The sequence below is a fragment of the Centruroides vittatus genome, unplaced genomic scaffold, assembly GCF_030686945.1.
Source record: "Centruroides vittatus isolate TY-2023 unplaced genomic scaffold, ASM3068694v2 contig_575, whole genome shotgun sequence".
Taxonomy (NCBI): domain Eukaryota; kingdom Metazoa; phylum Arthropoda; class Arachnida; order Scorpiones; family Buthidae; genus Centruroides; species Centruroides vittatus.
In genome coordinates, this window is record NW_027122344.1 from 1266855 (window position 1) to 1280496 (window position 13642).

Sequence of the window (13642 nt, forward strand, 5' to 3'; positions counted from 1 at the left end):
TAAATTTATAAAAAGATCACACTTAACACCTCTCTAGGCCAAATTACTTGACATTTAATTATTAATAGTACCACTATTATAGCCTGATGTAATTCAGCAAATGTTTGGCATTAATTTAAAAACCAGGTTATTGGTTGTGTTTGTATTTGCATATTAAGTGAATTGTTTGCCATAAGTGTTATGATTTGTTTTCATAGGATATTTTAACATGAAACCTCACCTAGGCATAGATTTTCATCACATACTTTTCCAATATATAACAGTACAGAAATGTGAGGAGAGAAATTTGATGCCTGTACTATTACCTGTACTATTGCATCAGCCTGTGAATTTACATGACTGATGCAATACTGCAGATTACTGTATGTCATATATATTATCAATGGTGTGAGGTCACAGATGGAATTTGATATTAGTACTAGATCACTAACAAGTGTCTGATGGGGAAGTTAAACTCCCATCTTTTGAATGAAACAATGATAATGTAGCAAAATGGTTTATTTAATTTAATAATATCTAGTGAAGATGATTATAAATTCTTAATGGCAGAAAGGTAAACACAAAAGGCTTCAGTTAGGAGAAAAGGTTTCAAAGTTTGATAAATACTATCCAATCAGCATCAGGAAATGGCATCAGGTTGAACATTGATGTGAACCTCTTCCAGGGTTTGGAAAGTCTAGAATTGTCACTAAGGATTGACCAATCGGAAAGTGATGAGGGGTATTGTTGATCAATCAGAATGCAGGATCAGGGAGAGAACTTTAAAAATTCTTATCTGAAGGACATGAGATTCTTTCTCTATGGTCCAAGTTCTTTTCTCAAGGGTTTAAACCTTACTTATAAAAAGTTCTTATCCAATGATCTGGCCTCACTAGCTGATCAGTTTTCTCTCAAGAGTTATGCAACTCTTGAGAGAAAACTGATCCTGTCAAAATTGTAAGTTCCCTGTGTTGTGCTTTTCAAATGGCAATTGTTGGATGAACATCTCGGCTAACAACAAGTTTCCACCTGATCCAAAATTCAATTGGATGAAATCAGCCGTGGGGCCATCAATTGTTGATCTGGATTCATTGCTGTAGATGACCTAGTTCTGTTCCATTGAGGTCCAATCCCATCAGGAATGACACCACTCCAAATGGAGGCAACAGTGGCTGCTGCAATACCAAATGTTCCTCACCCAAGTGCCTTGAAATGGTATGGAGACCTAGGGGCCTGTAATGATGGCACCACCTGTGTCTGAATGGTAGACAATGATACAATGTTGGCTATGTGTACTTGTCAGAGGACCAGGCAGTTCCCTTAGCTAGTGGTCTGCTGAGGGTATCCTGAGGCTGGGTAACTTGTGCAAGCTCTCACATTCACTGGTTCCAACACCTCTTCAGAGTGTTGTGAGAACAATTTACATGATAGGCTATTTGGCCATCTGGTTTCTCTCAACCTGACTCCTTCCCCTCTCAAACTTGGTTAGTTGCTCATATGGCCTTCAATTGCAATGTAAAGGCATCTCTAGTGATATAGTGTCCCTCTGCAACAGGGAAACTCCAGACAAGATGCCTTTGCATGCTTTTTTATAGGCCAAGGAGGATGCACTTTAATATTCTCTGCTGACATTATGCAATGAGCCATCATGCTATAATGCTATCATTTCCATATCTGGTTAAGACTTATCTGCATGCCAAGTTTTGCAGCAATACAACAACAACTTATTGGTGTACTAATTTTTATGGTAATGAGTGTAATTCTAAGGTGATACAGATTGCTCTACATAGAATGAACCATATCAAAAACATTAAATCCAGAAACTGAATCTAGAAATACTTTAATTAATAAAAGTTCTGCTATACCACTAAAACAATAAACTAGGAAAAGAACCACTCACTTTGGAAAGCAAACTAATTAGAAATGCCAAAGACCTGCCAACCTGACAATAATAGCTGGGGGTATATTCAATTCCACTTACAGACCATTAAAGGAACACTGATCTGACATATCAAAAAGATTAATCACCACCCTGTCAACATATGCTGGGAACACAGACATGAAAGTCCATTTCAATCAGACAAAAATCCTATCAATATAGAACAGCAGATAGATCACACATCAGGTACAGTGATACCCCGAGTTACGTAACATGCAATTTACATAAATTTGCAGTTACATAAAATGTAAATCTCAAAAATTTGAAAAAAATCTGAATACTGTAGAGTAACATGTAATCTTACAAAGAATTATTCTATTTCAAATATTCATTTATCCTCTCTTTCTTTTTTTCTTTTGCACTGTACTAATTTATTACTTTATTAATCTGCTAATTCTTTACTTTTTGGTCTAATTGTAAGCACACACAAAAGCACTGTTTCTCATAAACAAGATTTTTCTACAGTACTCAGTGAAGATTAAGCAGCAAAACTAAGCACATCTTCATTGCTTGATTTTCTAGATTTATTGTAGAGGAGAGAACGACAGGTACAGTACAATAATCACCCTATCCATCCTGCACAGATGCCTTATTTCCTTGGCTGAATTCTGTATACTTGCTGTCATTAGTGTAGTTTGCCTCGAGTGATTTGTTTAATACATAACCTGTTTACCACTGTTACATTTACATAGGGTTTGTTTATTTACAATACCATATGTTAAAATGCATTTGAAACAACAAATCAAATTCATTGGTAATAAACCAAAAAAAAAAAAAAAAAACAAAAGTATGCAATTACTTTAGAAGAAAAATTAAAGATAATTCATAAGTATGAAGATGATAACAATAATATGTTCTTCGTATTTCTATTCCTTTATACAAAAAAAATAAAAAATAATATATGTATAGCACACATATAAAAATAAATACAGTATTGAGTTATTAATTACATAGTTATACTTAAGCAATTTACAAATTTGACTTATGTAAAATTCAAGTTATGTAAAGGTTTATGGTCTGCATTACTTACATAACTCGGGGTATTACTGTACCAGGATCTGGAGTTAATGGAAATCTACAATGCTGCCACAAGAAAAAACCATCAACTATAAAGAAGATAGAGCAATCCTGAATCTGTAGAATATCAATTCAACAGAAACATCATGATCCATGAAATATACAAAGTACAACCTTTCCATTAATCAGCAACAGGAACTCAGATATTAAGATCCATACAAAAAAAATGTGCAATTCAAATTTAGAATACCAGCCTGAAGATTCAAAATAGAACATTCTACAGTACCACTTTTTATTGTTCATGTCAAAAAGTATAAAAAGCAACCATTATTGGCTATAGGGCTATTTCTTGAGGGTTGTGAAGGTAATTTTAGTTTGATTTAAAAAATTCTGGTAAAATTTTTGTTTTCTTCATCAAATGAAAATTAACATGACAATGGTATTTTGCACCATGACTAATAAGCCAGGCCAATGGCAAAATTTGTTTTAATGCAAGAATTAACTTTATTGGTGTTTAAGGTGAGTCAACTGTATATGAAACACAATTTTAAGTTTGTTTGGAAAGTGTCATCTTAAGATGTTAGACATGAAGATTAAACAATAATAATTTTTTAAGATATTTTTACTATAATTATGAAAATTTATCCTAAATTTACCATAAAAGATTTTATAAAATTTCATTGCAACCAATAAAAAATAAACAAAATCTCTAACTAGTTTGGAATAGCTTTTTAAAGGCTTTAAAAAATGAAACGTTTGATTTTTTAAAACCTTCAAAATTTAGCAACAAATTTACTGAACAACACATTGTATATAAAAAGTATATCAAAATAGAATCAGTATAATTTAATTATTATTCTATTTTAAATTCTGATCCACAGAAATATTTGATCCACAGATTATTTAAAATTTAAATATATAAATGTCATATTTACCTTCCATCGACGAAGATTACTTGCTATTAAGGCTTGCTTCTGACGCATCTGAACATACATTTTCCTCTGCATCCACCCTCTCCATATTTTTTGAATTAACACTGCAAGCTCGTGAAGCCTTTCTTGCCGAAATTCTTCTAGTTCAAATACCTTAATATTAATATAGACTATATAATTAATAATTTATGTATAATAAAATAAACTAAATATAATAAATTTTTAAAGAAATCACCATTTTAAAAGCAAGTTTCAGATTTTTTGAATTAATGTTAATTTAATATCTAAACCAGATAATTTTAACATTTAGAGCAAATGTTTTCAATCTTTTATGTTTCTTTTTTAATAGAATAGTTTTATGAAAAGTTATGTTAAGAAATTTTTTCATAATTTCTGTAATTATAGATGTATAAACTAAAAATTCAGAATAAATTCCTCCATTTTTTCTGTACATGCAAGCACAAAAAAGAACCTGAACATGCAGATCTTTTGTTGCATGCAAGTTGATTGATTGATTATGAATTTTATTTTTTATTTTGAAAATCATTTGACTTTTAGAAATTGAAGGCATAAAAGAAAACAAACATAGAAATATCATTGAAACTTTTTATACTGGATATTTAAAAATGGATAAACTTTCACCATGAAACATTTTAAATGTATGGGCATTCCAAAAAGAATGATATATGATATAATTAAGAGCGTGGAGGAAAAGACAATGCTATCTGCAGCTAAAGGAAGTGAAAGAGAAAGGGTCTAAATGACCAAAGCAAAACATAAGCAACTAATCAATGCCAGGATAAGGTGGACCAGTCTCACTTAGCTGGTTAAAAGTTCAAAATTTTTCCTGACATGTCTATGAGATATTAAAGAAAAGGAATATTGTTATTATGAAATGGCTTTCTGTACCTAAGTACACTGTGAAGCCCTCATTGTGTGATCTGTGTTGTTGTGTCTCAGTGGGGGTTTCTCAGATGAGTACCATGGCCAGTCCAATAAGAGGGGCATTCACCAATGCCTAGATGAGAGGCATCAAGTTAAGGGCTGAAAAATACCCAGATGAATGCTCTATTGCACTCAGCCTTGTGTCTGCATTGGGGATTGTAGATGTCAACCACATATTTTTCTGTTATAATTCAAGCTGGTTTTTGAATCTAAAAATGTGTATGAGATATCTGTTGCAGATTTTCCACCAGGACAGCTAGCTGTTTCTGAGCCTCATAGTAAGCCTGTTGCAGCTAGTTTAAGGTTGGCAGCTTCATGCCTACTAAGCCATGTAGTATAGTAAGCTGCAGCTGCTGGCTAACAGGGATCTCAATCATAACATGTGCTGTTCCCACTAAGGGTAAATCATTAAAATTTAAATAATCATACATGCCAAATACAATTAACAAAACATAATGTACAGTACTGTCTGTCAGCATTACACAAAAAAAATTTATGTGAGTACTTTCATCAGTATACAACTGTCCTCTTCAGGAAAATCGTTCATAGAGAACACAACATTTAAATTCAAGTGATAGAACTGTAAGGAACTGAGTCCAAGCGTTATTTTTATTTTATTATTATTTTTCCATTTTATTATATTTTGTTTGGGGCTTATGTTTATTTAAGACGAAGGTTCCCCACCACTCTCTTATTAGTTAATGGAAAAAAGAAGGTAAAACAACTCACAGAGAAATAAGCACCGTAGGAAAAATCTTGCGCACTTGCGCTGCCCAGCGGAAGTAAACAGTCCGCAGAAAAAAACATGGAGGGGGGAGTACCCACACTCACTAGTGAAGAAATACTTGATAAACCGTCTCAACATCCCAGAAAATTATGATAAATACTTTGTAAATGGTTTATAAGCTTTGTTGGAAACTTAAAGCTGCCAGAAAAGAAAATTAATGTTAGCAACTAAGTATGTAAATAAGGGGAGTAACTCAGCTGAAGTGTGATGTCACCTCACAGTATAAAACTTACACGTTAACCGAAGAAGAGGGAGGTGAATTTCCAGAGATGTGATTTCCAAATCGAGGCGACTTTGAGAGCAAGGTGAATTCGAAAGCGAAGTATTTTCTGATAGAAGTCCAGATTGATAATTGGACGATCCAAGGTGTTAAAGAGGAATTCAACTGACGATTTGACAATATCGAAAGGATTGAGGAAATAGGTTCTTCGTATAGTGAGGTGACGGATAGACATCTAATTAGTAAGAGATTTTGTTCATAGTTTCTAAGTATTTGATTTGTCGAATTTTCAAAGGGGAATTAATATTAAGTTAAGCTAAGTAGCTGAGTTTATTGTCGGGTTGACTTGTTGATTTTCGTTAATAAATTTTGTTTGGATTATTGACATTTGTACGTAGTACATTCTAGTTACTAATTAAATATATTTGAACTTTTGATTTGACTTGATATTTATCGTTATTATTACTAATTTTTCGGTGCACGCTTAAAAGCCCAGGCCTGGCAAACTAATCTCGAATCCGCGTAAAGTACTCGTTACGTTAACGGAAGTTTTACCGACCGCAGTTAGTGTCGGTTTCCTAAGATACTAAAAATAGTACTTTACAGAACCTGAGTAGGAACTAATGATTTTTTCAAATTCCTTGCCCCACACATGAATGCAATGTAAATTACACACACACACACACACACATATATATATATATATATATATATATATATAATATAATTTATATTTTAATCCAATTTTATTTTATTGTTTTTCTTTTACATATCATTGTATTTTTGTATTATTGTATAATTTTATAAAGTATATAATTAATAATGAATTAAATAGTCAATAAACAAATAATAAGCATTTGGGGTGCTAATGATGCTGCAAGGTGTTTTATCTCAAACCATGTGATTTACTACAGCAGCATCTTATTTTCTGTGTATTACAGGTTTGGTGAACCTGCTTACAGCTTTTCAATCCTCCAGGTATAAAAACTTGGCTATTATAGCACTGATACATAGGACATTCTTATATCCTTCCAACCAATTGCTTGTAGATGAAAGGCTTTCCCTTCTTAAATTAGCAATTTGCAATGCTGGATATTCTTTAGCCAAGTTCAAACATCTAGTCAACCTGGTCAAAGACATGTTGTTTCTACCATTCATTTTATATCATAAGAAGAAATTGATTTACATAACATTGGCCATTCCCTACCTGGACCATCCTTTTTATGTAATTGTTGAGTTTTCAAAAAATTTGGCTATATTTTGTCATTAGTACCCCAGACCATATTGCATAGGATGCTTTGTAATGATAGAGACAAAGTTACACAGTATGAAAAATCTGTGATATATGCTATACCCTTACAAAATCCACTAACTGGATTGAAATTATTATAAATTGGAAATTAACTAGAATGCTCTGCCTTGAAGAACATTATGATGATGAGGTTCATAGTAAATGTACAACAGAGCTAACTAAAAAAGTAATACAGAATAACCACTTTAGTCACAAACTTTCCTTCTGAAACTCTGTGTAGATCGAAAAACATTATTCTTAAGGAAATCTCTTTACATCTCAACAATGTCACCATGCAACTCTCCCATGCTAGATATATCAGAGCCATGGATAGCACTGTTTAACTTCCTTAGGCTGTAAACCACATAGTTAATGATAAAACACCTTACAGCATCATTAGTGCCCCACACATTTATTATTTGTTTATTGACTATTTAATTTGTTATTAAATATATACTTTATATTTTAATCCAATTTTATTTCATTGTTTTTCTTTTACATATCATTGAATTTTTGTATTATTGTATAATTTTGTAAATTGTATATACAGGGTAATTCAGAACTCATAGGACAAACTTTAAGGGGTGGTAGATCACATGACAAAAAACATTTCTTGTATAGAAAAGCATGGGTGCAAGTGACACATTGAGACACAAACACAAGAAATAACACATGAAAGGAAACAAATTGTTTACTTACAGCATTGTTGACAAGTGCATCTTTACAACAATGTTTACAATAATTGCTCAAAATTGCATCCACCGACAGTGATACGCACTTAGCAGTGCAATTACCTGGATGCCACTTTTGGGTGCAATGGATTGGCTGTAGTGGACCAGTCCATTGGCCTCTCTGATTGCCCGATTTATCGAGCCTCAATTACTTCTTAAGGGGACATCTGAAGGCCCTTGTTTATGAAAATCCAGTTGACTTTGTTCAAAACTTTGTCACTTGGATATCCATTGTGGCTGAATGTGTGCAAGAAATGCCTGACATCTTTTGAAACTGTATGCCAATCACTCCATCGATGCTGTTGACGGACACAATTTTGAGCAATTATTGTAAACATTGCTGTAAAGAGACAATTGTCAACAATGCTCTAAGTAAACAATTTATACTTCCTTTTAGGTGTTATTTCTTGTGTTTGTGCCTCATTGTGTCACTTGTGCTCATACTTTCCTATACAAAAAATGTTTTTTGTCATGTGCTCTACCACTCCTTAAAGTTTGTCCCATGAGTTCTGAATCACACTGCATGTAATTTATATTCCATGCATGTGTGGGACAAGCAGTTCGAAAAATGTTAGGTTCTATCACTTGAATTTAAATGTTTTGTTCTCCATGAACGATTTGCAGTTGTACACTGTTGAAAATACTTGTGTAATAAATTCTTTTTGTGTAATGCCGACAGACAGTGTTGTATATTATATTTTTCTAAGGTAAATCATTATTGAAAGGTTTATCCAAATAAATTTCCAACACTATAGGGTAAAATCTGAAGTATTGAACTGCCATGGTGGACATTAACATAACCTTGAGGCTTCAGATGTCAAGTTACGAGCTTGTCTAACTTACATTACACACTTTATTACCACTCATGCAACAAGTATTCATGTAAAGTAGTACCTTATATTTTAAATAACTCCAAATGCTTCATAGTTTAAACACTAAATTTGACAAAAATTTGCTTCAGTGTTTGAATGATTTTTTTAAATATATGTTACTGTTTAAAAAATTGTCATTGAAATGATATATGCTCAACCTGAAGATGACGTACTGAAATGTTGAAAGTACTTGTTTGTAATTAAAAACTTTGCAAGTAAACAATTTTAATGATGAAAGACAGTTTTATTTATTCTTAGTTGTCTGTACATCTAATACACATTAAAAAATAAATTTTTTAAGGAATAATATAAAATAATTAAGTAAGAATTTCTAAAAGTTTAATAAATATTTATTTAAATAAAATTATTAATTAATTAGTATCTAAAATTTAAATTTCTTACTGTTCGAGAATTTTTGATAAAAATTTTGCTTCTTCCAAATGTATATTCTGATGGATGGATTGGGAGATCTCTCAACAAATGCATTACACCTTCTACAGTTAATCCTGTCCAATTTGGCCACGTTTGAATAGAAAGCAATTTATATCGCTGTAGAAAAGATTCATAATCTAATCTATAAGCATAACCTGCTTTCCTTATCCTTACATTTTCCATCAATCTACATTGGAAAAATAAATATTCTTTTAAAATTGAAATTGTTTGTGAATTAATAGTCTTCTTTAGTAAAATTATAGAAACTCTGAATTTTATCTGAAACGCTATAAATTTATTCATTTATGACAACTTTAACTGATGTGATAATATTTTTGAAAAATAATCTCATATATAAATAATAGTTAAATTACTGGTGGAAATTAATATAAATTAAATAACAAAATGGAATTTGAAATATGTAGAGGATGAATAATATTTAATCTCTCTTATTCAACATTTCAATACATGCAATAGACTAGGGGTTCCCAATCTTTTTTATACTGCAACTCCCTTTAGCTGTAATTTTTTTGCAATGCCCTTCTAAGAGAAGATACCTGTGTGTAGCTCTAGCAGACATTAAATTTACTTTATTATTTAAAGAAAACTCCAAAGAATATAAAATCTTAATAATTATTATTTATTAGAAAACATAACAGTACAATTAATGAGAAGGATGAACTTGCTTTTCTGAGCATACCTTCTCAAATTGAGGCTGAAGTTTTAAAATTGCTACTCTCATTTCTTTTTCTAAATTTATTTATCACCTGTATTTCGAATTGATTACTGCAACTGTAGAAAAGCCAGTTTCATACAAGTAAAACATACTAAATGGTAAAAAAACCTTCAAAGCTGTAGTACTGATAGGAGGATATTCTTGGGATACATTGCTCCAAAATTGAAATAGTTTTTCTTTATCGAATCATAGTTTTAGACTTGTATCACAAGATAGTTCTAACAGCTGTTCTCCATCGACTGTTGAAAGTGTAGATGGGGATGGGATCGATTGGAATGGGTCTCTAATCCAATCATATTGATCTAGATTCTTTGAAAATTATGTATCAAAATGGGCACTTAATGTTGATAAGTGTTGGATAAATATCAATTGCAAACTTGGCTCCAGATTTTGAATAAATTTTTATTGCAGAAAGCCATTTAAAACAGGAAAACAGTCAGTATTTCCTTGCTCCTCTTCTATTTTTCTTTTCCACAACAGCAACTTCTTTTTAAACGCTGCAATTTTATCAGTTAGTTGCAGTATATGCATTTTGTTTCCCTGCAGCGATTTAAGGACATTTAATTTCTCAAATATGTCACAAAGATACGCCAGTTTTATTAAGAAATCAGTATCTTTAAACTTTTCTGTGTCACGATGCGATTCTTTCAATAAATACATGTACAACTCATTTTTTAATTTGTATACATGTGAGAGCATGTTACCTCTTGACAACCAACAAGAGTACAATAATAAAGTGAAGATGTATGCTTGGCACTGAAATCTTCACAAAGCTTTTGGAAAAATCTGCTTTCACAGGTCTTGTTTTTATAAAGTTTACCATGTTAATAATTATATCCATCACAAGATTTAATTCAGGGGAAATATTTTTGTAACCAGGACCTCCCTATGTATGATGCAATGTGTCCATTTTGCATTTGGAGCCTTGGTTTTAATGAGAGCTTGAAGTCCCTCCATACTGCCCTGACATTGCACGAGCTCCATCTGTACACACACCGACACAGTTCTCCCATTGAATGTTATTTTCTTCCATGTATGAATCTATGACCGCAAACAAATCACTAGCCTTCCCGGTATCAGTCATTTCTTTGCAAAATAACAATCCTCACATACATTTGTTTCTTCCATATACCGCACGTAACATATTAATTGAGCGTCATTATTACGGTCTGTCGCTTCATCCCGTTGAATGGCAAATAAACCAGAAAGTTTTTCCACAATTTGCTGATTAATGTCTTCAGCTATGTCATGAATGCGATGACTAATCATATTGTTAGAAAGAGGAATATTTTTTATTTCTTTAACTGCTGATTCTCCAATCATCACTGATATCCTATCAATCACTGCAGGTAAAATAAGATCTTCAGCAATTGTGTGTGGTTTCTTGCATTTGGCAATATGGTGAGCAACCTTGTAAGAGGCAAGCAGTGCTTTGGAAAACAAGGATGTCAACTGATGTTTCAGTTCTTGCAATTTTATTGCAAAAAAACTCACGGTTTTCCTTGTAAATTACTGTGAGTTGTTTCTAAATGACATTTCAATTTATTAGGAAGCATACTTTCAGCTGCCAGCACCTTATGACTAAAAACACATTGGGGTAGTTATACATTTTCTTTTGTAACATAGGTAAATCCAAAATCTAAATATTGGTCATCATATTTTCTGTACTTCTTTCATTTTTCTACAGTTTCTTTTCTACTCTTTCCTGAGTCTTCAACATGCTTTGTATTTATTTGAATAAAATTATCCATTTTACGATGCGTAAATTAAATACAACACACTTGAAATCAAAACACTGATTCGTCAACGTTTGTAATCGACAAAAACAAGAGACTGAATGGTAAACAAATGAAAAAGCAGGGAAATGGAGGAACTGGGTGATGAGATGCACACACTGCACACTCACTCATTATGTTGCGTGCAGGCGACCTGTGTGTATTGTTTCGCAACTCCCCTAGGATAGTGCCGTGATGTCCCAGGGCATCCCCTGCACAGTTAGGGAAGCCCGGCAATAGACTATTCTTATGAATATTTTTTCGGAACATAGCCACTTCTCACTTAATGGCCTACCTGTTTAATGACCTCTCACTTAGTTCTCAAAAACACAGAATCCCCTTTCTCACTTTGAGCTTTGGGAATCCCCTTTTGTAATCTTAGTCTTGTTTCTGCAGTCATTGATCAGTATCTCTGTAGAAAGTGTTCACAATCTCCAAGACTACACATTTCTAAATTGAGTACACTTCTAGCTCCCAAATCTACATTAAAACTAATAGCTGAACAACATAGATAAATGTGATGATGATCTTTTCCTGATGTGATAAACCCTTCCCATTTAGCTGTGTTTTAAGCTATTAGTTTTAATTATGCATTTCATTTATTAATTTGTACTTTACTGTGCACCACATAGTATAAGATGTCAGCAAAAAGAAAGAGCATGTCTTCACCTGGAGGAAGCACCAAGAATCAAAGGAAGGGCAACAGAATTGGAAGCATAGCAGCATTCAGAAGAGGAAGAAAAGGAAGGAATAGAAGAAGTACAAAAAAATCCACTGTAAAGGAATTAGTTGTGTTCTCAAAATTGAATGTAGCTATATTAAAATTAGAGGGTATGAATCCAAATGTTGAATGGTTCACAAAAGTGAGATGGCAAATGAATGAACTTTTATGATGCTGTCATAAAATTTATGAATAAGAAAGGAAACTTACAAAACAGATCATGCTAATGAGATTCTTCTTGAAAACTATACCCAGGACTGCTACCCTTACAAGTATGTCTGTTTCTTTTGCAGTCATCTCACTTATCATGACCCTCAGCAGCTCCTGATAATCCTGTTGATAACTCCAATGTTGATACTGATGACCTGGATCCATTATCATTCTTCGAAGGATTTGATGACTAAAATATTAATCTGAATGACTTTTTTAAATGAATGAACTTAAATTTTTTTGGTACAATATTTTAATAATTTTTGCTGATTATATTTTATATTTTGTAACATGCAAATTAAGGCAAAGTTATGAAGTTGGAATTTCCTTTAGACATTTCTTTAACAAGAATAAATAAAACAATCAAGCTCCTTGTTTATTGTCTAATTTGCTTAACAACCTAGTTGTAGGAACAGAACTTGATCATTAAGTGAGGAGTGCCTGTATCAAACTTATCAAAATACATTTAATTTATATATATTTGATCAAAATATTATAGTTCTATCTTGAGGAAACCGTGTTTTGTATTTTCGTTTCTTTTCTTTTCTTTCGAAGACACAATGTAGTGACGTAAACTTAAACACTGGGCGAATTTTTCATCCTTTTTATTCGGTTGGCTGTAGGCCAAGTAGAAAATGCTATTCTACTTGGCCTACAGCCAACCGAATAAAAAGGATGAAAAATTCGCCCAGTGTTTAAGTTTACGTCACTACATTGTGTCTTCGAAAGAAAAGAAAAGAAACAAAATATTATATTTAATATATCTGATCAAAGTTAATTTTGAAACAAAATTTTGAAATTACAATATTTACGAAAGGTTTATAATTCATCCATATTAATCACATTATAAACTTTAAATATTGTTATTATTGGATATAAATGGTGATGATAAATTTTGGGCCCCGAATTTTTTAAAAGTATTGATAATTTTTACAGAATATATTATAAATATTTTAATGGTCTCCTTCCTTCTAAATTTTTTCTTTTACAAGTACCTTCTTTTAACTCTAGAGATATTATATGTTTATATTCCTCATTTGTCCTCCTCAATGTTA

The 13642-nt window shown here is 32.2% G+C and overlaps 1 protein-coding gene across 6 annotated transcripts in view; it reads right to left on the reverse strand.

Moving 5' to 3' along the window:
* The window catches only part of LOC136979044 (unconventional myosin-Ib), a 314495-nt gene that overhangs the window by 45269 nt on the left and 255584 nt on the right, over positions 1 to 13642 (reverse strand). For all 6 annotated transcript variants that reach the window (XR_010881326.1, XM_067274937.1, XM_067274936.1 and 3 more), the window contains 2 exons: positions 9116 to 9332; positions 3871 to 4020 (listed from right to left, as the gene is read on the reverse strand). Coding sequence is in view for 5 of the 6 variants with exons in the window: in XM_067274937.1 (XP_067131038.1) it covers positions 3871 to 4020; positions 9116 to 9332 (367 nt within the window). In the remaining variant the exon portion in view is untranslated. The remainder of the gene's footprint in view (positions 1 to 3870; positions 4021 to 9115; positions 9333 to 13642) is intronic.